The 21,737-nt window shown below is 37.7% G+C and overlaps 1 protein-coding gene across 4 annotated transcripts in view; it reads right to left on the bottom strand.

Annotated features, from left to right (window-relative positions):
* The window catches only part of ETV1 (ETS variant transcription factor 1), an 88,473-nt gene that overhangs the window by 23,521 nt on the left and 43,215 nt on the right, over positions 1–21,737 (bottom strand). For all 4 annotated transcript variants that reach the window (XM_089533140.1, XM_089533141.1, XM_089533142.1 and 1 more), the window contains 3 exons: positions 19,110–19,239; positions 16,584–16,772; positions 12,463–12,710 (listed from right to left, as the gene is read on the bottom strand). In XM_089533140.1, coding sequence (XP_089389266.1) covers positions 12,463–12,710; positions 16,584–16,772; positions 19,110–19,239 — 567 coding nt within the window. The remainder of the gene's footprint in view (positions 1–12,462; positions 12,711–16,583; positions 16,773–19,109; positions 19,240–21,737) is intronic.

Below are 21,737 nucleotides of genomic sequence, written 5' to 3'. Positions count from 1 at the left end.
TTGTATTTAAAGCACCAGTTCAGTCACCACCAGGGACCAAGAATTGCATGTGTCCATCAAACAAACTGAATAGGTGTCTAGAATAGTGATGCCCCTTCTTCGAAACCCAGCATTGAAATGCAACACTCTGTCCCTGGTCTGCCAGTCCCTAGCATGCTTCCCTAAAATGCTGCAGGCTAGTAACATCAGCATTTAAAAAACAACAACAAGGGTGTTGCAAAATAGGCCAGTTCCTAATTTGTTTTTAGCTTGGTAGTTGTGTTGTATTGCTTTGCTTGAACTGCAAATTATTAAATCAGATGTTAAAAAGAAAAATTAAACATTGAAAATATATGGCTTCTATTAAGCAGAGCTGAACTGCAGCAACCTTCCAGACCATAAACTTGTGAAAGTGTAAGAAGCAATCATCTGTTTAAGGAACACATAACTGGAAATGTAACAAATCAGTCACTACCAAGCTCCTTACCAAGTTAGAGGAAGAAAAAAGAAGCAAGGGACAGCAAGCTGTGACAAGTCAAACACAGGTGGGAAACAATCAAAATGGTCCTTTTTTGGATGACACTAAACATTTCTTCCAAACTCTACAACATTAGAATGCAAGAATCAAGAGGTTGAGTCAGAGCAGAGGGCCATTGTAGATTGCATCCTTTTTACCTGTGCTAGGATATTCTGGGAACTGTCATCCAAAAAAGTAACTTTTCCAAGCTCTGGGCAAATAAGATATCTCAGAAAGATTTACTAAGATGGCAATGCAAATTCCCTGTTGTTAATCCTCAAGAAAGATATCCCAGTGGTCTTTCTTGCAACCAGCTTTAAAAAAAAATTGCTTAAAAACACACACATTGCTATTTTTGTATCCAGCATAACTGTGATTAAGCATGTCTTCTTTTTTCTTATTTAACTGGACAGATGAACTATACAGAAGAACAATACAATTTTGACCAGAGAACACCCTGGTAGGCCCTGATAATAAAGAGAAGAAGGAAAATCTATAGAATATATTTATCAACAATGCAGTTTATTGACTAAGTTGTTAAATCTATTAACTGGAAAACAAGTTGCCTATTGTACTGATGACTGAGGTTTTGTAGTTTTACTCAGTCAGCTTATTTGTTCTATTATATTTATAATGTAATTAATGTTCACTGTCCCACAATACATATTCATTCACATAATGTCTCAGATGGTCCAATCTATCATCAGAGGACCAAATTGGGATGAAGATTGCATATCACACTAGCACAGGTTAATTGGTTTATCTAGTGGCAGGATGTTTTGTTATCAGTAACAAATACTGTGAATGGACTATGTTACCATAATTTTCATTGCCAGGAATACCCTGTAGCTCCATTTGTATATAACCCCCCCCCCCTTTTTTTTAAAAAAGCAAGTTTAATTTCTAATTAAACATTGAATGCACTGTTCTTTTAATGTGTAAAATATGATCATTTTATGCAAATGTTATATATAATTACTTTCAAGTCCCTGAACTAGGGGGGAAATGACTTTCACTCTGTAAAGGAGAGTGTGACTATTGTATTGTATATACAGCGCTGTGTAAATTTACAGCACTTTATAAATAAAGGGTAATAATAATAATATTTCCCCCCAATGTTTACAAAATAATCTGAATAAAAAAACAAACAGGAGGGCAATTTCTCTAATAATAATATCTTCCTCATGCCCCCCCCCCCCCTTACACTACAAACCTTTAAATCTTCTCCAGAAGGATTGGAACCCTTCTGGAATGATTTGTCAGTGCTGGAGAGGGAAAAAGCCAAAACTCCTGAAGTTATTATATGCATTAAGTTGGATTTATTATGTAAGGTACCATAGAACGCTGTCTGTTTATCAAATAATAGTGATACTACAATTAAACATAATGAGACAAAAGAACAGAGAGGGTATGGAGTTGGAGGGAATAGCTTTCTGGATATCCCTTATCCTTGGAGGAAAGTCTGTAAGACTTATAGTTACTCAGTGATAGAACATATGTTTGAATACAAAGGAGCCAGGTTCAAGCCTTGGTATTACCATATTAATGTGGGGACCTGTCTGAAACTTTGGAGAGATGGTGCCAGGCAGCTTAGACAATATTGTGCTTCTTGGACTAATGACAGAAGACACTGGCATAGATTCCAATGCAACCCCTGCCCCCGCCCCGCCCCCCCAAAAAAAACTCAGCGAGAACTTACAGAATTTAAGAGAATGAACAAAAAAGAATTAAATGTATCAGGTTGGTGACTAAAGGAAAAACAAAATGTGTGAGAGAGCAACAAAGGGAGAGAAGAAACAGACAAACAGACATTTGATGCCTACTGAAATCTAACTGGGGACTTCCTGTTTCACACATTTAGCCAGTGATACAAACAAAGAACCGCAGACATGCTATGGATTTTCTCCACCCACAAAAAAATCCTATTAAATATTATATGTACTTATATTATCCAACAGCAGAAAACATTAAAATGTCTGCATACACATATGCAGTCAACTTTCTTTGCCTATGTTCCTAATGTTCAAGCAGGGACATGAGGATCACATTAAAGGAGGATACCAAAAATAAAATCTCTGCAAAATTAAATCAAAACTTAAAATTAATTTGGAGTAACAGAAACTCTGCATCATGACAGATGCCAATAAATACAAAAGCCAGGCTTCTTAGAAAGAGAACTTAATCCCTACCTCTCATCTGGCAACGACCTACAAGTTGTAATCTAATTTGGCTAAAGCAATTCCAAAAAGAAACCAAAGCACATGCAAAAGAAAAGCCAGTTTTCCTCCTGAAATACACCAGATTGCTTTCGATAGTGAGCTGCTGGTTTACTCTGGCATCTTCACAACATCCGGTTTTCAAAAAACACATTAGGCAACAGCAGCCTCCATTGGGTGGTGGGGGGGGTGACTTCTTGTTGCTCTTGTTGACAGCAGAACCATGCACATACAAAAAGGCTCTTGTGTTTTTCTGGGGAAATGACTGCAAAATTATTACATGCCTATTTTAACATGTTACATTTATTGCTGTAATATTGGGGATTGTTTTTAAATTACAGTATATGCAGGCTATGTTGCACTTTATAAGGAACTGCACAAAAAATGAGAAAGAGAGAGAGAGAGAGAGAGAGAGAGATTGCTCTCCTTTTAGTGAGCCTTGGCTGCAAAAAACAAAACAAGACAAAAAAACCTGCTTTAACTTCTTCTCCCACCCTGTTCTCTGTCTATAAAAAATTAAGTTCTACAAACACAGCTTGGCTGAAGTGACATATTTGAATGGAATTCAGACCAACCAGTTCCTGTTTATGTTTCTGATTGGAGAATGTAGTCTTCTCATTCACCATACATTAGAAACACACCAAGGCCATAAATGGTGTCACATTACATGCAGAGGAGGCCAGCGAGCATTAATCATTGCTTCAAGTCAACCAGCGAGAGCAGCAGCTGAGGGAACACTACACCCTTCAGCTCTGTATAAATGGACATTCCAATGTGTGCATTTCTTTCCCCTCCCCTCCAGCATCCATTTTATGAATGAAACTCCAGGCTCCATTCATATAAAAGCTTTGCTTACTGGGCTTAGCCTCTAGGGATCAGTCAGTCTTTGGTAAGGCTGATGTGATTGGTTTAAGACAAGCTTCAGCCTTCCATTACTGATTTAAAATGCAGCCGATGTCCGTTTGACCTGCGTTAATGCACAAAGAGTAAATCCAGACTGTATTCTCAATTCTCAAATCAAATCATTAGCCACTGCCACTTACTGTAACAGTAGATTCAGAGGATATTTTATCCATTTCTTTCGGCTGGTGGAAGGGAGGGAGGGAGGGAGGGAGGGAAAGTCAAAAACCGAGAGCGAGACAAAACTTCATAGTTATTGCCTGTTAGATATGATGTAGCACTCTCAGCAGTAGAGTCGGATTTCATATGGAGTTATACCTCCATATAAAAAGTGAAGAATGAGCTTGGTAACATCAACTTTTAAACTTTGTTTTAGATGGAGAATTGGAGTGGGGAGGGGTGAAGCAGACACCAGCCCAGAGAGGCTGTTTTGAAGATAAATAAGCAATGTCAAACTCCATGTACATGGGCACATGAAATCCCTGAAGACTGTGAGGCTGTGCAGACTGGCCTTAAGGGGCAGCCTGCTGCTGCCTCCAGCTGTGCCAGATCGGGACCGCAGCAACCACACACCACAGCACTGATCTGGCCTTTCCAGGGTGCAAAAAGCAGCTCCTTTTTGAGCCCTGGAAAGGCCATGATAGCCGTGGCACAGCAGCTTTGAGGTGCTCCTTTGGTCCTTTGCATCATGTGTGTGTTTATAAGCCCCTCTGTATGCTTATTTGCTGGAGATGTTAAGATTACTTGAAATTTTTCTTGAAACAGAGACAGCCCATCAAGAATATTACCAACTGCCAAGGGATTGTTCACATTTCACATTTGTGAAATCTAAGACTTTTACTGAAATCTAAGTTCTGGTTGTTTAATAATCTGAGAGTGAGATTGTATTAGTCTTGAGTCCTCAAAGCATGAAATAAGCCTGTCTAAGGAGGTGTAGGCAATTCTTATGTGAGCTGCAAGTGCCTCAATGAGCACTCCTCCAACTTCATTTTGTATTGCTTTGGCCAAATGATTTACAGCTGTGTAGGCTTTAAGCCAACAGGATGTCCTCAGAGTTTTTCCATGGCTCTGCCTCCACCCTGATTAAAGGCACCTGTGGGCCTGTTGTCTCATCCTCCATTTGTCGTTTTCTTCACAGATGAGAAATAAGAAAGGAGCTAGTTAAGAGCCACCCAGCCTGCCCTTTCAAAATTCTTTCTTAATAATATGAGGAAACAGCCACATAGCATGTGTTATTGAACTCCATACACATCTCTACACTAGGACCTAATTCAGTAGCCCTTGTTGTTGTTGCTGTGTGACTTCAAGTCATTTCTGATTTATGGCGACCATAAGGGTGCCATAGCATGGGCTTTTCTTGGCATGATTTGTTCAGAAGAGGTTTGCTATTGTCTTCCTCTTGGGCTGAGAGCATGTGACTTGCCCAAGGTCACCCAGTGGGTTTCATGGTCGAGCAGGCAATCAAATCCTGGTCTCCAGATTCAAAGTCACACTGGCTCTATATAGGTGTTGTTGCTGTCTGCTGCCCTCAAGTTCACTTTGACTTATGGCAACCCTGTGGCTGAGACATCTACAAGGCTCCCTGTTTCCACTGCTCTGCTCATTTCCTGAAGACTCATGCCTGTGTACTTCCCAATTTACTCTAGTCATCTAGTGTGCAGTCTTCCTCTCATTCTTCACCCCATTCTGTTTCTCCATATTCTGTTCTGACAATGGATTTTTCTCCTGAGTATAAATTTCTCAATAGAAATATCAAGTGTATTGGCACTCCCATGTCTTTGAGAGCGTTATTTAAGCAATAACTGAAGTGTTTTCAGTGTCATGCCAGAGTTCCACAGAACTACTACTTTATGTAGCATGGGCTGACCCAGGAATGACTCCTAATGACAAAGTTAAGACCCAGAATTCTATGTTATGCATTCAACCAAAGTTTGGAAACTTTTGAACAACAACTACCAGAATCCCCCAGTTAGCATAGACATGGAGGATTTACTTTTCAGGAGCAATTACAAAGCAGAGAGAAAAGGTTCTTAATTGTTACTGTTAACCACTTAATGAATGTACTGCCTTATTGCAAGATATGTGGAAAGTCATTTTATTAACAGGTGCTCAAAAAGCAAAACTAAGGAAGGGTGATAATTTGATTTTGGTTTGTTTTCAAAAAGAACTGGCCAAATTTCACACTTTTTCATGTTAATTTTCAGGAAATTTGGTTTCCTTTTATTTGGTTTCCTTTCCTTTCATTTATAAATAAAGGACATAATGCATTCTATCCTCCAAACCACAATTCAGAATTCTGGGAAGATATTTTAGTTGCTCCTTGGCTGAAAAGACATAAGGAAGAATTAAACATAATATGGGTAAGCCTTAAAACAAACAAATTTGTATTAGATAATTTTGTCATATGTTGGAAGGTGAAGACATACAACAACTACCACAAATGAATCTGGGCAAAGTCTGATGTACAGAAGAGCTGTATACTACAGACAGGCTATGGAAACATGGTCCTCCAGGTTTATTAGACTTCAACTCTCAGGAATCCCAGCTGGTATGGTCAGTGGTATGAGATTACATGAGTTGCAATACAAAACATCTGGACCAAAGGTTCTCCAACTTTAACGTACTCTCTGCTATCACACCTGGCCAGAAAGGCTAGGGAGAAACCATTCTCTGCTTATATTTAAATAGCACTACTGCCAGTTAAAAGGCTTCAGCTTCACCATGTTGGAAGTATGTATATCTGTGAACATTTTGTAAATAATGAACTGTATTCACTCATAACCTTATAAAAAGGCACCATAGCTTAGTGGTAGAGCATATGGTTTAACATGTAGAAGCAATCTCTGGCGTCTTCAGCTTCTGTTTTTAAAAGAAGCAGTACCAGCTATTGAATGTCAAAGCAGATAATACTGAATTAGGTGGACAGATAGTTTGATATAAGGTAGCTGCCAATGCTGCAGAAACATAGGAAGCCCCATTTAGTCTGATGGCAATAGTTTTGCAGAGTTTACATCAGAAATCTTTCTCACCACCAGATTCCTTCACCAGGAGATGTCAGGACAAACTGGGACCTTTTGCATGCAAAATAAGATCTAGCACTCTCCTATTATCTCCCACTACCCTCTCAGGTGCATTTGGTGGGAACAAGAGAAAGGGCCTTTTCAGTGGCTGCTCCCAAGCTCTGGAACTCCCTCCTTTGGGATGCCAGGATGGCTCTGTCCCTGCTGTTCTTCCAGCAACATCTCTATGCCACCAGACTTTTGCATGACAGGAATGCTATTTTGTTTTTATTTTAAAGAGTTTTAAACTTTAAATTTTAATAATGTAATGTTTGAATGGTTTAACTGTTTTTTAAACTTGCATTTTGCATGTTTAATAGTGTTTTAATTTGAACTGTTTTAGATTTGTAAGCCACCTTGAATCCCTTGTTCTGGGAGGAAGGCGGGATAATAATAATAATAATAATAATAATAATAATAATACAAGATTTTGGTAATGATATATGGACCCTATTATCTATATTTTTTAATTCAAAGGAGCTTCTCTCATACCAGGCATTTTGATGGCCATGGATGGCATTCTAGGAGGAGCACTGTAAAGTATGGAGCTTCTTAGTTACCTTCAAAAATGATTTTCAGAGATCCTAGCCTTCCTTCGATCCACAATCCCAGTTTTCTATCTGCGTACATTTAAAAGTGACAGACTGTTGTCATATTTGTCTTATTTTATTACATTGTAGCACCTTAGGATACCTTTTTCTTGTGGAAGCTCATAAAGAAGCCGGACCTTTTAAAATAAATGTATACATTTTGCAGGTCAACTGACCTGTCATATTTTGTCAAATAATGGCCAAGTATTTTTAAAGTTATGAGGCAAAGGTAAGTAATAACTCAAGGGAGTTTATCACATGATGGATATTGGGAGTTTATCCCATGAATATCCTAGAAAAATCACGTAATTACATGAAACGATTTCACAGATAACACAAAACCTATTAAAGTTGTTACAAAGAAGCATTAACATACATCTTTTTACTTTCAGGATTTCAGTGACAATGCATTTCCAATATCACTTTATTTGTGCAATTGCATGTGATAATCATTCACGCAATTACTCGCCATTTTTGCTTTATTTGCAGGATGTTTTAAATGTGTTCTAATCTCTCTTTAATGCCAAAATTAGCCCCAGTGTGATAAACTCCTAGGTTTAGTTCCTATGGCTATTCTACTTAATTGCTTTATTTATATCTTTTTCCTTCCCCCACCCACACAAAACAAAACAGTAATCCATTAGTTAATACAATTTTACTTAACACACACAAAAATACAGTATCGGTAAATCATTATTTTAAATATACTAACTTCAACTAGCTTTAAAAAATATGTAAGCTACTGAATTAGAACACCTCAACAAAAGAGTTCTGTGTAAGTTAAAGTTTTTCTGTTCCTTCTCCAGTAGAAATTAGCCAAATCAAAGATTCTGCCTTATTTTATATTTCCTAATTTTCCCACAGCATGGCTTCTCAGATGGGTGGAAAAAATAAAACAGCTTCTACTCTGTTGACATTTCTTTCTTTCCATGTTCCATTATCTCAACATTCTGCAATAGAAATTGCATACCTGCAATTACAATTACAACTAATTGATCTGCCATTTCCGATGCCATAATTAATGTCATGTTTTAATAGAGTTATAATCATTCCATAATAATGGTTTTCATTCACCAGATTTCCAAAACCGGTAAGAATACAGTGCTCAAAAGCAATCAGCAGTTATGAGCCTCTTTCAAAATATCCCAGAAGGAACATCTTAGTGTAATGATCTTGCAAAACAGATTTCTTGGGTTTTTATCTGGACAGCAAAGTAATATTATGCAAGCTCTTTTTTCAGTGCAACTTATCCCCAAACATCCATAAGCATAATAAAATCAATGATTCAATGGCAAATGCATTATGTCTCCAAAAGGTTTATTTAATGTACACTTAGAGCAAGGACAAGGAAAAAATATGGTTTTTGAAGAACAGATGGCAACAAGACAAAATACCATCAAACCATAGTTGTTGACTACAATTTATGTTGTGTACAGATGTTGGAACTTAAATGCAGGGATTTTGATGCCAATAAAAAGTACTTTGAGGCCACAAATTAATTTTTCATGGCCACTAGTTGCAATGATAGTTCATTTTTAGAACTAATTCTTTTCCTGCAAGAGCACAGGGACCAACTTCTGAACTTAACAGCAAAACAGAAACATGAAAAGGAATCAGAAACAAAACATATTGGAATGAATGTCCACCATATTCCCAAGAAGAAAGAAAGATGTGTACATGGAGACACTTTCACAGCATAGGGGATCACAATACAACTCATCTGAGTCTTATCTATCAGTTTTGATGCTAGGAATGGGAAACCAGCACAAACATTCCTCTCTGCAAAGAAATTACTTTAAATTCAAAATGAATTCTGGGTCAATCCATGGGTCAGAGACAGATAACTGGAGAGGAATATATCTATATCAATGAACATAACAGTTGACCTTCCATATTCATAGATTCTTTATCTATGGATTCGGCCATCCACGGCTTGAAAATATTTTTAAAGTATATAATAAGGGACACCATTTCACTGTGCCATGGTATATAATCCAGTCTGTCCTGGATATCCCAGTGGATACCAAGGGTCCACTGTACATATACACATTGTACAATGTGGTCACACACTCACACATGAACTTGCCAATGGGAGCAAAGACAGAGAGAAATGACACAATCAGTGTCATATCATCAAATAGATATTTTTTCATTGTAACAGACAATTCTACTAAACACCTAATAGTTCATGAGTGTCTGTGTGTGAATGTATGTATCTATTTATCCTTCCCTCCCTCCATATATAGCAGCTTTGTCATCCCCCTATCCCAGATAATGAGCAAGATGTTGTTGTTTGTTGTGTGGATGGCTTATATGACATCAGCAGGGACTATGCTCTAAGTCAAACCGAAATGACGTCTTCTGAAAAAACATTGAGTGAATAGGCATAGATTAGACTTAAATACAATAGATAATTAATGGACTATACTAGTTAGAGTGACATACCAGGTCTGAGGAGATCCATGTTGTAGTCACCAACTTAACTATAAAGCCCACCAAGTGAGCTTCCATTTAATCAACTTCAGGCTTACCTCACAGGGCTGTTCTGAGGATAAAAAAGGGGTACACTGATGTTCTCTGATTAAGAGAGATTTTAATTTTTTTTAATTTTAGTATGATGGTAATCAAGGACTTTCTCCTGAGAAGCTAAGAAAGAAGAACCATTTAAATCAGTAAACTCTTGTTTAAAAGGGCAATTTTGGCTATTAGGGATACTTTGTAGGCATGAAAGCCAAATAACTGTGTTTGCACAAACTGGGGGGGGGGGGGATCTTGTGGACAGTGAGAAGCACCAATTCAACAGTTTCTGTAAAGCTAGGGAAGCGGCTGTGAAGATAAGGTCCTCTACACTCAGCTTTCAGAACAAATGATCTGTACCAGGTAATAACCCATCTTGAGAGCTTTAACCGGTAACACATTGCCGATTCCTTAGACTGAACAAATGGGCACATGTGCTATGTTTTCTTAAGAGGAATAAACATATCATACTCATAAACTGGTACTGAGGTCACAAGTCAAATTAGATGATTGTCAGAATAATTCACCTTGGCTATCTTGACAGACATCCAAAAGCATCCAGATAATGCAAATTCAAATAAACAATAGTGGGATTTATGAAAAAAAGTACACCAATAATTTTGAGGGAAGAGATGATATATTAACGCTATGTGTTTTGTCTGACCAGGGGCCATTTAACAATGCACAGTTATACCACTGCAAGACCATTTTAACTGTCATTGAATTTAATTGGATTTCATTCAATGAAATCCAAAGATCTGAACTTTCATGAAATATTTAGAATTTTCTGCCAGAGATCTCTAGTTGCACCCAGAACTACAAATCCCAGGATTCCAATGGATGGAGACATGGTAGTATCAAAATGCTGTAACTGTGTGTTATGCAAGTGCTCCAGGAGTTCTGTTGCCTATCCCCACAATGAACAAGTTCCAATCCTGTTCCTAAAACTGACAAGAGGGAGCTGCCAAGACAAAACTGTGTAGAGGACAGTATAACCATCATGATCTACAGATTCAAGTTAAACAATCATTTTTCTTCCTCAGATAGGTGTAATGTTTTGCTTCCAGCATGTAATTACACTGAAAGTATGATTATAAGGTATTAAATTCAGACTAAAGTCAGACAGAGACAATTAAACAGAGGTCCCGCACACTACAGCTGGCAGAGCCCTCCAAGTACAGGCCCCTCTCCTGTTCATACCCAATTGCTTGCTCTCATCCTAACCAGTGATCTGTTTTCTTATCTCATGCACACTGACCAGAACCAGTTCACAATCTCCTAGTGCTTTTTTTGCTTCCCTCTCTAAAAATTTTGTTGGGCTTGGTGCACAAAGAACTACATCTACAAGAGCAAAAAGAAGAGTGAGCAAGTGCAGGACCGTGGAGGAATAAGACCACAGATACGTATCTTGTGCATGCAAATGTGTGGATCATTTAGAGAGAACAAAAATAGAAGGAGCACCGAATTTATTTATTTATTTATTGGGAGCAGGGGGAGGAAAGCAACATCTTATCCATTGACCCTTCAATCCTGGCAGCATAGCCAAGGTTCTTGGCCTACCATTCATTTATTTATTTATTTATTTATTTATTTATTTATTTATTTATTTAAAATAAAAATTCATTCTTGCAGATACATTACCATAATTAGTGTGTAAATATGATTAAAATGACATATAATACAGTAAATTAAATGATCTGCAAAAGCACTGCATCAGAACAGAAGAGGCAACAACATAATGGACCAAATGAACTGATTGAAATGGCTGTAGAAATGAAAAGATTTTGAGCTGGTGCAAAAACCACTGCAGTGGTGGAATACATCACGTCTCCCTGTAGCAATTAGTCCACAGTTGAGGCACCACAACCAAACAGGCTTACTTCAGGGTTGCCTTAAAATATAATACATTATCCTATATATTGTGAAAATTAGTATTTTCAACTAGATGTCTTTTTACTTAACTTGTTATTTGTGGAAGGTGACAGAAAATAATACAAATCTAACAGAAAACTACATTTCAGGTATGTTTTTTTCTTAAATTAATCAAAAGGTGGCATATTTAGACACACCCACACCACTATGTAAATTACAGCAGACCCCAGAACATCTGAGATGTTTGCCATGTATTTGTTTCCTTTGTCACTTGGAAGCGGGGTGCAGAAGGTCCAGAAGAAACCACAGTTTGCGGTAAAAGGCTAGATTACATTTCTAACCAGAATTATTGTAGTTTGATAGCAATGGCATCACATCACATACAGAAACCTACCTTCTTCTGGAGTTAAAATCCACCCTGATAGTGATAATGTTGGATGAGCCAGTGCTAATGACATAGATAAAGCCCTTTCTAGCAATACATTTAACATGGTAACTCAAAGCAATATTCAGATTTATGTAAAGGTTATCCTTTTTAATGTGGCTTTTTGGTGAGGCACATCCCCTTCAATAAGTACAATCCTGCAGTAAAAAAAAGAAAGGGAGCCAATGTGGTTTAAGTGTTCAACAAGGACTCAGGGATACCAGGGTTCAAGTCTTCACTCAGCCATAGAAACACTCTGGGTGATCTTGGGTAAGTCATAATCTCTCAGAGGAAAGCAATGTCAAGAAAAGGATATGAGTATCAGTTTGAAGGCACATGACGACAACAACAACAACAACAGAGTAATGAAATAATGCCTTCCACTTACCTGAATCATATGCAAAATCTCTAGGCTCCTGTTTAATCATCAGAGGAGGGGGGAAGTTGTGACTGACTGAATTGCCAACCATGGCATTGTGTTCATACACTGGATCATGGTACTCCTGCTTAAACCCTTGAGGTGGGAAAGGTATGTTTGGCTCAGACATTTGCCGTTGGTACATCGGGCGGCCTTCCCTTGGTATGGCGGGCAAAGGAGGAAATGAATTGCAAGGTTCTGAGAGCTGACGGCGGAATCTAGGAGATCAGACACAGAGAATTCAGTTTGAAATAGAGTAATTCTAACAGAAGGAAAAATCGTGGGGCTGGAAGAAACAAAGGAGTGTGAAAAACAAAATGTGGAGCATCTCAGGAGAGAAAAAGAGAAAGAACTTTCATAATAAGTTGAGAAACAGAAATGTGGTGAACATGGTGCATGTAAACCCTTCTACAGAGAAACAGTCACTTATATTGTTCTTACATGGTAATGTCTTGACTAATCAATCTATCAGACAGTATACAAGCACCATTTGGCTAGAATTAAATAAGAAGAATTGCCCCCAGAGAAGAGTTTCATGATTAACTATTTTCCTAGCACCAATTGACAGCTTTCACCACACACACCTATTCCAAAATAATAAAAAAAGGAAAATATAAAGAAAAACAAACTCAGTTATTATAGACTCAGTGTTGAAACTTCAGATGAAGCATGAGAACCATGGCTAAGTTTGAGAAGTCAACTCTTATCTCAGCTGCATTACAAAAATATGATTTAAAGGGCTGAGGGCATAGAACAGCATGGCAGATCCTTTCACAAACACATCTCCAGGCACACACTGGCTTATTCGCTTCTCAATTTATAAAGAAACAGTTCTTCAAATATGCCCATTCTGAAAGTTGGTCCACATATAATTGACAAAGTATTGTTTGGCTATCAAGAAAAGGTACTGAATATGCTTTTGGGTTTACACAGACAATCACTGGCTCCCCTCCCCTCAAGGATTTTCTTCTCCAGGGTTTGCCATTAAATCCAAAAAATAATTGAAATTATCATTTACCTGAACTGTACAGCGAAGGAAAAAAACCTGACACCATTAAAAAAGGAATGGCAAGCCTGATAATCAGTCCTTAAAAACTATGACTGCTAGCTTATTATATAACAACTAATAGTGTTTTATGCTGTCATGTGCTGGATAGAAGATTCAATGTAAATAATGAGAAGAACTTTTTTAAAAACCCAATTAATTATTAGGCTAGTTGCACTGACTGATTATATTTGGGGAAGTAAAGTTAGATGAAGGTAGGGCAGATCACTTCTCTGATGCTAAATAGTTAGTCATATAATAGGGGGCAACACTTCCTTGTGTGTAACATGTAGTTCATACAAATCTGCATGTGCCTATAGAAGAAATAGGACTGGAGCAGCAACATGTATTGTTAAAATGATTATTATTTGCTTGGATTCAGTTAAATCTATAGATTCATTCACAGTAATGTTTTAGTTACGCATTCCAAAGGATGAAAATAACACAGTCTGAAAGCAAATCTATTTCAGACTGCTAAAAATATTCTATGCCATTGTAAAAGAAGTGATATCTTTGCAGTTCACTTACATATTTAGAAAAGAAAAGAAAAGCTTATGACATTGGGAAACAGCTAAGTATATGCAATGAATTCATTTCCTCCACCTCTTCCCTTTTAGTTGAGAAAAGAAGTTGAAATTATCATTAAAAACTGTCAAGGAGTGAATTTAAAATAAGAAAAAGTCTCACTTGTAAAACCTCAAAGGAAGTTAATAATACTTGCACTGGAAGCTTTCAATGGAACCAAGCCATATGTTTATACAAGTGGCTTTGATTCCTGTTAGTACTTGTTAGGGCCATTTATATTCCACATACTTGTGTTTTTTACAAACTGTGTTATTGAAGATATAGGCCTGCTAAGCAAGTGGTTCACAAAATTTTGCTAACTGTTTGGAGTTATCCCATCTTCTAATATAACTGCCCCCTATCCATAAGGCTTTCCCACATCCCCACAGTTATACAATTGCATAAGAGTTGAAATGCTGAATAAAAGTGTCACAGCAGTTGCTACTTCCAACAGAAATCTATGAAGGCGGCTCCCAATGAGCAAAACTTATAGGCAAACCTACAAATTATCACTATGCAATTATTCCAATACTTAGAAGAAAACATACCACGTGATTGGACTGCTGTAGTGCATTTTACATGTTCCTACCATTGGAAAGTATTTGGAAGTTACAGCTTGTGCAGAATGAAGCAGCGAGATCAGGTATGTGTTTGAGACGACATTGATCTTGAACCGACTCACTGATTCTCAGTTGTACTTCGAAGCTCAACTCAAGGTGCTGCTTTTGACCTATAAAGCCCTCAACAGCTTATACCCTTCTATATGAGCACGAGATCCTCAGTGGACCCTGCTGCATGTCCCACCACACAGAGAGGCAACCTTGGTAAGTACGTATGACAGAGCCTTCTCTGTAGCAGAACTCCCTGCCAAGTGAGTTGGGCTGGTTCCATTCCCCATGAGCTTCTGGTAGGCAACTAAGACTGCACAATATTACATGGCCCTCAGTCCAAAGTAGTAAAGTAGTATTTTTCTGGAATACTTAGCAACAGTGTGGATTAACTAGACACTTCCCTGTGATATCCAGTCATTGGAATGATGCCCATTAACTTGGATGGCTTGAAAGCAAGCTGAAAAATTCAAGGAGGATATAGCTATGAATGACTACTATTTGCAATGGTTATTCATTATATTAGAAGAATTGTGGCTCTCACTCCACTATGTATGGCTGAGGAACTCAATGCCTATTGCTGATATGCTTCTGAATTCGTGTGTGCTCTACAGAGTCCTCATAGTTATCTATTTGGCCACTGTGGCAGAGCTGGGCTAGGTAGGATGTGATCTTTCCATGTTGTTAAGTATACATGGAGACCATAACTCACAATTACATGGTCCATAATGGTATAAATATGTAAATAAATAAATTGATTAACAGTATGCTAGTTGGGGACCTATGCACCTCTACATGCTTGGGAGTGAGTGGGAAGGGGAATGCACAGTATTACATCAGAACTGGCTCCCTGAGTATGTTCTGGGCAGGTTAGAAAATAACCAAATAAGTAAATGTTTGATCAGGCTTGCATAAACAATTATAATCACAATTCAAACATCGCCATAGCAAAAGTTAAGCAAAATAGATTGAGCTCAATCAATGAATGCTTTGCCTTAGGACCTCAAATACAAAAACTAAGAAGGGTGATTTAGGGACGAAGCTGAAGCTTCAATTCAGTTTTCTAGCTTTTGCGGTTTCACTCAAGCTAAAGTTATTTGAACATAGTTTGTTTTGGCAGCTTAACTTCCTTTTCCTAAGCTGTTGCATTTCAAAAGGCTCAAAGGGGAAAAACCCACACCCTTTCAATGGATACTATGCAAATTTTTAGAACAAGTAGTAATGTCTATAGAACATCTCTATAAAGAATTTAATGAAATCTCTTTTTTTAAAAAAAAATGAGTACATTGTTAACATCCTATTAACCATGTTGCACTGGACAATATAAGTGCATTAATGATCAAACTGGTTCCAAGCAAATACGTTATGTGTGTCCATACACTCAGTCCCTTTTGTCTCACTTCCATTACTTCACAGAATCTGTAGTATATGACACCACATTAATTAAAGTAGAACACAACTAACACAAATGAGGGATTGCTTCATCATAGTATCTGACATCACCATTCTCCCACAATCCTTAAAGACTTCCCTTTTTTATTAATCACTTCTCTCTTGACATCCAGAGACACAGATAGCCACTAAAGTCTCAGCTGTGGGAGACGGGAACACAGAACAAACAAGTATTCAATGAAATTCACTTTTTTCTGTCATGTGAACTCTCCCCAAGGCTTTTCACATCTCTGCCTCTGTTGTGCTTACTGTTTCTGCATATACAGTCTCAAGGTTATTGTGCAAATATTTTAGGTGCAACTAATTGCAAATAATGGATGATGGTGACTTATCAGTAGTGACCACTAAGCAAAGAAAAAACAAGCAGCACACCCACCAAAGACCCATATCCTGGAAGAATTCTGGGAAGAATTCTCTCTTACCTGTGATCCATAGGAAAGCCGTTTTCTGGAATGGGTTGGGATGGAGGCAGGTGAGCAGGAAAAACCCGGTCAGGTTTTGGATTCTGAGCTGAGTTTGGGGATGCATGATGCAATGGTGAAACTGGAGTGCTTGACGGAGTTGGTGGGTTGGAGGGCCTCATTCCCACTTGTGGCTTCTGATCATAGGCACTACCAGTTAAATAAAGGGAGATATAATAATAATAATAATAATAATAATAATAATAATAATAATACCTTTTTTTTTAAATTTATACCCCGCTTTTTGTTAAAGCAATCAAAGTGGCTTACAACAAGTTCTCTGGTCAGTGCCAATGTATATTCTTTGAATGATTATATGTTAATTGCCTGGCATCTCCATGAATGACTGGGCACACATCCTGGATCAAACCTGGAACAGCATTCCCAGTTAGTTCAGACACTACTGAATGACACAGACCAATGGTATAAAACTGAATGAGATAGTCCAATGCCTAATTGCTGGTCTTGGGAAATGTGGGTATTACTATGGGAAACTTGGGTATTACAAACAGTGTATCAAAGTACTAATCATTCTCTGTCCACCATGATTTACAATCCCTGGCTGAGAATTAGGGACAGGACAAGCCATATACTTAACAAGTAAATATTGACTATTCTTTCTGCTTGCTAGATATATCAGCCATTTGTTTGGAGATTTTAATACCTTAAAAAAAAAAAGCAAGCTATGCCATGTGCTGTCATTTTATTATTTCTGCTAGAAAGCTGCAAGTTGTCTGATTGGCAATACAGTTGGCCCTCCACAATTGCAACTTTGACTTTCATGGATCTCAAACATTTTGGATAAATGATACTCAACCTGTCTTGGTTCAGATTCATGAGAGTTGCAACCCAACAATTATCTGTATTTTGACTGTCTTTGTTGTTGAAGATTGCCACATAGAATTTATTTATTTGTTCATTCATTCAATTTATATGCTGCCTTTCTCGCAACATGGGATCCAAAGTGGCTTAGAAATGAAGCATCAAGTATAATTCCTTCTTCTAACATATGCAGAAATGCCACACCAGCAAACTAAGGCTTTCAAAAGAAAAAAAGCTATTAAAGAACATAATGCTATCACACCAATTAAAAAAATATCCTAGAAGCCATTTTAAAAGTTTTGCTCTCCACTCTACATTCCCAAAGGGAAGCAGCCTGCTTGTGAAGAGATAATAGTATCTGCAAAGGCTAATAAAAAGTGATTTTAATAATAATCCATGAACACACATACATATCAACTGTAAAGTTGTTGTAATATCTGAAGTGTTGCTTAAACCAGCCTCTACTAAGAAGGCCTCTTTCAATCTAAAGCATGTAAAGTATATCTTTTTTAAAAAATAGTACACAATGAAATCTAAAATTACATAGACCCCCCCCCCCATACTCCAAACTCATGGAAGCAGGGCTTGCACCCTTTGGAACTTCAGGCTGCTTACAAAAAATGCAAATAAATGGCATATATTTAAAGTGATATTAAAAGAGATAGTGTTGCTTCAAAATGATTTTAGAACATGCTAGATAGGAGTGTAAATCTGTCTTCAACAAAATGTCTTCTCATCACTTTAAGAGTTGGTTCTGCAACAAGATGAGTAAAGTTTACCAGCAATGTTTTGGATTTGGAATATCTGTACTTGCATGTATTTGCATATATCTACATAATGAGATACCTTGGAGATGGGACAACAGCCTAAACACAAAATTCCTTTAGGTTTCATATACACCTTATACACATAGCCTGAAGGTAATTTTATTAAAAATATTTTCAATAATTTTGTACATTAAACAAACTTTGTATATATTGATCCATCAGAAAGCAAAGGTGTAGCTATGTCAGCGACCCATGGAAAAACGTTTTGATTTTTGGAGTACTTTGGATCTTGGAATTCCAGATAAGGGAGACTAATTTTGTAATAAGTGATGCTTCTTATCTCTCTATGTGGCCTGTATTTTAAAATTTTATTTCAAAATGATGTGGCATTTTAATTTTAAAAAACTGAGGCAGTAGGATGGACTGCCCTAAAACTACAAGTGCAACATCTCTGTAATATCAGACATAAAATTTCTTGTCCAGGCTCCACCCCTGTTGTTCCAGTTTCCTTAAGAGGTAAAGATTACAATATTTTATTCTAACTCCTCCACCCCGCCAATATAGGGTGAAATACAGTGGGCCCTTAGTATTCACTGGGGTTTAGTTCCAGAACCCATCTAGGCCCTGTGGCTAACAAACTCTATGGATGCTCAAGACCGATCAAATACAATAGTATAGTAAAATGGTGTCCCTTATATAAAATGGCAAATTCAAGGTTTGCTTTTTGGAATATACACACACACCACCTCAGGACTTTCACTCCCCGTTTTGCTGCATATTTATACCAAGCCTACCAGCAATGGATTACACAAGATTAATTTGGTCTAGTCATCAACATGCCTTTATTACTCTATAGTTTCCAGTGAAAATAGTCCTTCAAAAACAGTGGCTACTTTACCTGACATTGTACAGGCACTTTTCCCCATAACTGAATTTGAATGGTTGTTCTTGACTACACGCCGAGCTGAGTTCAGAACACGGACTGTGGGGTTCTTTCTTGATTTTCAGTGGCAGGCCATGAAAAGCCACTGAAAAGAGAGAGAAAATACAAACAGAATACAAGCTAAGCAAGTTCAAGCACTGAAACAGAGGAGAAAATCAGGCAGAAGCACAATACTCATAGAATCATAAACTCATAGGACTGAAAGTCACCCCAAAAGGCAGTTAGTCCAATCGCCTGCCAATGCAGGAATCGACAGTTCATCCTTGAGAAGTGGACAACCAATCTCTATTTAAAACCTTATAATCAAGGAGTGTTGGCTACTGTCCATGGTAGTCTATTCTATGACCAAATCAGCCCTTACAATTTAGACCGATTTTACATATAAAAATTTCAGGAGGGCTGAAATTGCTGGCCTGTTAGGCATTTTACACAGTCCATTTTGTTTTTAAAATCAGAGTGCTGATGCTCTATATGTGGTGTCAGAATGGCATGTACCTGTGTCTTCCATCACCAGCATGTTAATGTTACATACATTGTGACCAAGAGCTGAATTTCAATATGAACTCAATCACATATAATGTCACAGTAAGAAGCAAACTTTCAGGCTCACACATAAATTGAGTATCAAAAGGCACTGTGTTATGGCCCACAGATATTTGAATTTAATGTGAATATACATTTCCAGTTTTGTGGGGGAAAAGTGGCAATAAAAATACTTAAATATCAGCAACGTGGCAGAGGAACACAAATTGAGATTTATTCTGCGACACCTCTAACTTTCTCTATGCCCAAATCTATCTATTTTCTTTTCCTCTCAAGGATTCTGTCATCTGTTTCTCCATCCATGCTGGAGGGAAGTGGGCATAACTGATACACCCCACCCCAAACCACATACACATGAAGCTCTTGTTCTCTTATACAAAGGCACCTCCTTTCACTCCAAAAAGCTTCAAGTGCCTGAAAAGTAATTCTTTATTGCAAGCCTGGGCATTCAGAAAGGAAGGACAGGTGCATCAAAACCACATGCCCAACAACTTGTTCAGCACCTTCCAGGATCCATGCAAATGGCATGCAAACCCAGCATTTGAAGTAAATCCCCATACCAAAAAATAAACAAACTGTTCACAATTTTGTATTCAAAGTGGGATGAGTAACCTCCCCTTGGTTCAGTGATTCTAACAAAATGAATGCTTAACTAAACCATTAAGTTAAAAAATGCAATGTCATTAAGAGAAAGGAGAAGGGAGATAATTATTCTAAGTATCTTGAAGTTCAGGAGTTTGGAGACACCAGGGATTCTTTGTACCATTAGCGTTCTTATCATTTTAAACAACAGCATGGCTCAGATCCCAGGTCATTAGCAAACAATGGCCCATTTATATGAGTTTTTAGTTGCCATAAATTATGTCAGAAGTACTATCCTTAGCAGAGAGATCCATTTGTTTGAGTGCTGGACTAAGGGGACCAGGGTTCAAATCCCTACTCAACTATGGAAATCCACAGGATGACCTTGGTTAGGTTACTCAGTCTTACCGGAAGGCAATAACAAACCTCCTTTGGGTAAGAAAGGATAGTCTGGGTTATGCTTACTTTCTCTAGAAAGAACACATTACTTACAACCAATAGGATTACTCAAATTTATTTAGTAAATATATTGATTTAAAAAAACCAAAATACCTCAACTTACTGAGACTATCTGCTGAGTTTCCAAAGGACTGTCTGGGAATTCATTCACACTAGCCACTTGTAGTAAGATATTGCACTTTAACTCCCATGGACGCAACCTATGAATCCTGGAGTTTGTAACTTTATGAGACGCTATGACTCTCTCTGTCTGATAATTGTAAATACCACTCCCTAAATTACCAGTTTAATGAGACACTATGACTCTCTCTGTCTGATAATTTTGAATACCAATCCCTAAATTAACAATCTCCTTAAATTAACAATCCAGAAAACTGAAACATGACAGTTGCCATTGCTCTATAATGGTGTAGTGTGGATGGGCCCTGAACTTTTACAAAGCAACCAACATAGCACATGCTGATGACTATTGAGACCAAAAGACTTCACTCTCCCATGTTTGTATGTTATGAGGACATATTTATGTGTAATCTTAATGAAAATATTTTGAATGTGACTGTTTAGTAATCATGACCACACCAGTTTTAGTCTTTGACTGAGGATTAATATAGTATACATGTGGAACTCAAGATCAAAGCCAAAATCAAAACCAGCATCTAACCCACATTTTAGATGGTCAGATGCTTGCTCATCTAAATTCTGAGTTTGGAATGTATTACTTAACAGGATTCCAACTCTCAGAATTCTCCAGGCAGCATGATTACTGAAGTTTCCAATCCTATTTTTCTAATGAAAAAATAGTCTCCAAAAACCAGTCTGCTTGTTTGGTTTACACCCCCAGCCCCAGCCTTGACAGAAGTGCCTAAACATGAACAGAAACTATTAAAGGAAACTGCAACCAAATATTACTGGAAACTGCAACCAGATGTCACTTCTGATTGAAATTTTCAGATGATTCTCAGCAGAAAATTGGTTGCCGTGGGCCACTCCACTCCAAGT

Source organism: Sceloporus occidentalis, unplaced genomic scaffold (assembly GCF_023333645.1).
Source record: "Sceloporus occidentalis isolate IW3139 unplaced genomic scaffold, rSceOcc1.0.p SCAF_7, whole genome shotgun sequence".
Taxonomy (NCBI): Eukaryota; Metazoa; Chordata; class Lepidosauria; order Squamata; family Phrynosomatidae; genus Sceloporus; species Sceloporus occidentalis.
The sequence above is the reverse complement of the archived record's forward strand: the minus strand, read 5'-3'. Positions and strand labels throughout refer to the sequence as shown.